The sequence below is a fragment of the Acartia tonsa genome, chromosome 4 (assembly GCF_053477335.1).
Source record: "Acartia tonsa isolate MP-2025a chromosome 4, ASM5347733v1, whole genome shotgun sequence".
NCBI classification, from domain to species: domain Eukaryota; kingdom Metazoa; phylum Arthropoda; class Copepoda; order Calanoida; family Acartiidae; genus Acartia; species Acartia tonsa.
Window position 1 is genome coordinate 46,277,373 of NC_137263.1, and position 3,170 is coordinate 46,280,542.

General features: G+C 36.9%; 1 protein-coding gene across 1 annotated transcript; it reads left to right on the forward strand.

The window, feature by feature from the left end:
* The first annotated feature begins 1,244 nt into the window (after positions 1-1,244).
* On the forward strand, positions 1,245-2,952 carry LOC145317419 (protein obstructor-E-like). The gene is made up of 2 exons (XM_080158495.1): positions 1,245-1,940; positions 2,343-2,952. Exons 1-2 carry the CDS (start codon positions 1,314-1,316, stop codon positions 2,499-2,501), a joined length of 786 nt encoding a protein of 261 aa, XP_080014621.1. The 5' UTR covers positions 1,245-1,313; the 3' UTR covers positions 2,502-2,952.
* Positions 2,953-3,170: the final 218 nt, after the last annotated feature.

Genomic DNA, 3,170 nt, shown 5'->3' on the forward strand with positions numbered 1-3,170 from the left:
CTAAATTCTATGGACAATTTTACATCTACTACTTACTAAAAGAACCGGCTAGCTATTCTAAATAAAAAGCAATAAAGTTAAGCACCTTCTTTGACTTTTTTGGTTTAATCCTTTTTTTTTCTTTACTAGCAGTGTCGCCCTTAGATGCCTCTAGGGGCACATGGGGTGGTTGGGGGTTGAATTTTAATTTTAGTTTTTAAAAATTAAAATAATTTTTTTTCCCTAGGGGTTAATTCTCTTGAGGAGGTGGTAGTACCCTAATCCAGAGTAGTTATAAACCTTCCCAGGATCTATGAGAAGCTACATTGTATAGGAGATCCTTTGGTACAGACATTTACTCACACACAGAGATCCTGTTACTTTTTTATAAGGATAATGCTGATGTTCTACGGGTTGCGGACTTGCAAGATGTCGGCTGCGTATTTGGTTGCGGCAAGAAAGCGACAACCATTTATAAATGAATATTATAGATATTGCTAAAATTGACTTCATTGAGAAAATTTTAGCCTATCTTTATTTTGTATTTATCTATCTTCATATACATTTATATTTTCCCCAGGGAGGGGGAGGAGATTGTGTTGTTCATTATTCTAGTCCCCAAAGTTTTTATAATAACTTTCCTTTTGCGTTGGCTTAACAGTTTTTGGAACTTTTATTGAATTTGGTTGGTTGGATCCTGAAGTTGAATGTCCAAATTTTTCTACCACTAATTGTAATCTACAGAATGGATCATTTGTGTATCACCTGGAGATGTACATCAATTTATCTGTCATAGTCTTATCCCTTTAGAACCCTGATTTTCCCGCATTCTTTCTTTCTTAGACCAGAACTCACAATGAGCCAACAGAAAAATTAAGACTGATTAATTTACATTTAAAATAGAATAATATTGTCTATTGATGATTTACATGGTTAATTTATATACTTTTTTATTATAAAAATAAATAAAGATTTTGTAAAAATGTAAATCCCGAATTATTGTCCAACAACCAATATCTAGATGATCTTGATTCTAAATTTTGTTGTTGCTTTGACCATTTACATCTTATCCTCTTTCAATCTCCCTCACATACTATCTCTCTCTCCTTCTCCTTCTCTCTCTCTCTCTCTCTCTCTCTCTCTCTCTCTCTCTCTCTCCTCAACCATATATATATAAATTACTCCCTTTCTTTCTCTTTCGACATGACCTTCAACGGGGAGGTGGTTGCTGCCTATGAAGTGTATATGTATGTATGTGTAAAGTCCACAACTCAGGGTGGTGTGGAGTATACAGCAGGGGAAAGGACCTGGTCAACGTTTCAGTATCAACCAGAATGTTGGGTCAAGTGGTTGTTAAACTTTTGCTCTGCACAGCGGTCGTGGTCAACGGCCAAAACGATGGCTCCGTCCGGTTTCCCGCGCCGGACTACAGGTGTCCGGAGGTGAACGGCCGCTTCCCCGATCCCGAGCAGTGTGACAAGTATTATATTTGCCGCAAAGACTCCGCCGAAGCGGTTCTTTGTCCCGAGGGCCTCCTCTTTGACTTTTCTATCCCCAACCGCGAGAAATGTGTGTTGCCGCACAATGTGAAGTGCGGAGATCGTCTCCTGGTGCAGGAACGTACCCCCGGAATTGATCCTCGTTGCGAGGCTGCCAACGGCATCTTCAACTTTGACGACCCCACCGTCTGCGACAAGTACATCAACTGCGACCAGGGTAGAGCTTTTGAAATGCCTTGCCCCGCACCGCTGCAATTTGACGTAACCCATGGCAGCTGTGTCAGGTCTGAGCAGTTGAGCGAGCAGGCCAGACGATGCGACAAGGACCAGGAATTCCAGGAGATTGATGGATTCAGGTGTCCCGGTGGTGAGAAGGTTGGTCCCCAGAACCTGCTGCAGGCGCATCCCATCTATCCCCACCCCACAGACTGCAGATCTTACTTTACTTGCTATTTTGGAAAGGTAACTTCAACCATTATTTTGATTTAGATAATGCAATCATTTATTTCTAGATCTATGATTTATTTTTTTCATATTTTAAAACTCACATTACCATAAATCGCGAAACCTATTCAGTAATTGGTATAATGAACATGAACCAATTTTTCTTCATATACCCTTAGGCTTAAAGGGGACTGAACTGTCGACTTTTTATCTTCCATGTACCTATCTTTTTCTATAAATTAAAAGCTTTTTATAGTAACTATAAGATGGACGTCATACTGTCCTACCATTGGTCAATTAAAATGTATACTAGCCTACCTCTTATAATTTAGTCTGTGTATTGGCCTTTTATTGGTCATTTGTATTGTATTACGTCATTTTTTATAGACACTATAATGAGCTTCATAACTTTTTATTTAGGAACCCAACAAGTTTGGTTGCTCCGAGGGTATGGTGTTCGACGCCCTGACCCAGAGGTGCAAGGAGCCCGAGGAGGTGCCTGAGTGTGGGTGCTGGTACTCCTGCGAGACTGCCAAGTGTGAGGACTGTAATGTTGACTGTACTTGTCCTTCAAAGTAAATTGTATATGAGCTTCACTCCGCATAACAAACAGGATTTTAAAATTTTAAAGTAAATTTGAGTCGTACAATTTAAAAAGCGTAGGGTCTGAATATAAAAAAAATATTTTAAAAATTAATCTATATTTGTCTATATTTGGCTCTAAATTTTGTTGTTATTTGTTGAATAATGATAAAATATTTATTAATTCTTAATATATAAAATAAAATATTTAATAATAAAATTTTAACAGATGAAAATATGAAAACTTAAAAAATAAAGATTTGCAAATTGTAAATAAAAAAAATGACTTAAATAAACTCTTAATATGGGCATTTTTTTCTCAATTCATCAGATTTCATTCTAAAGATGAAGTTTATTTCATTGGTTTCATTTAAAATTGAATTCATTTCATTTATTTCATCAAATCATTGTTATTTTGTTTGATTTGTAATAAATATGTATTAAATGATTTTTTATTTATTTTATATGATAGTATTGCTATATCTTGTAATGGCTAGGGGCACTTGAAAGAATGAGAGGAGGGGGGGAGGGTGGCTCCACAGCAACTTATTTCAAAATTTCAAAAAGAAAAAATATTTGAAAGGATTTTTTCTATGGGCGATTTCTCTTGTGAGGGGCTGTGTCATGTGGTACCCTCCCAAAATATTAAAAAACTTTCCCTGGACC

Bases quoted from the DNA above. Each gene is read 5' to 3' on its own strand.
- LOC145317419 (XM_080158495.1), top strand. From the start codon at position 1,314: ATGTTGGGTCAAGTGGTTGTTAAACTTTTGCTCTGCACAGCGGTCGTG. The intron at 1,941-2,342 runs GTAACTTCAACC...CTTTTTATTTAG, and splicing joins TTACTTGCTATTTTGGAAAG to GAACCCAACAAGTTTGGTTG.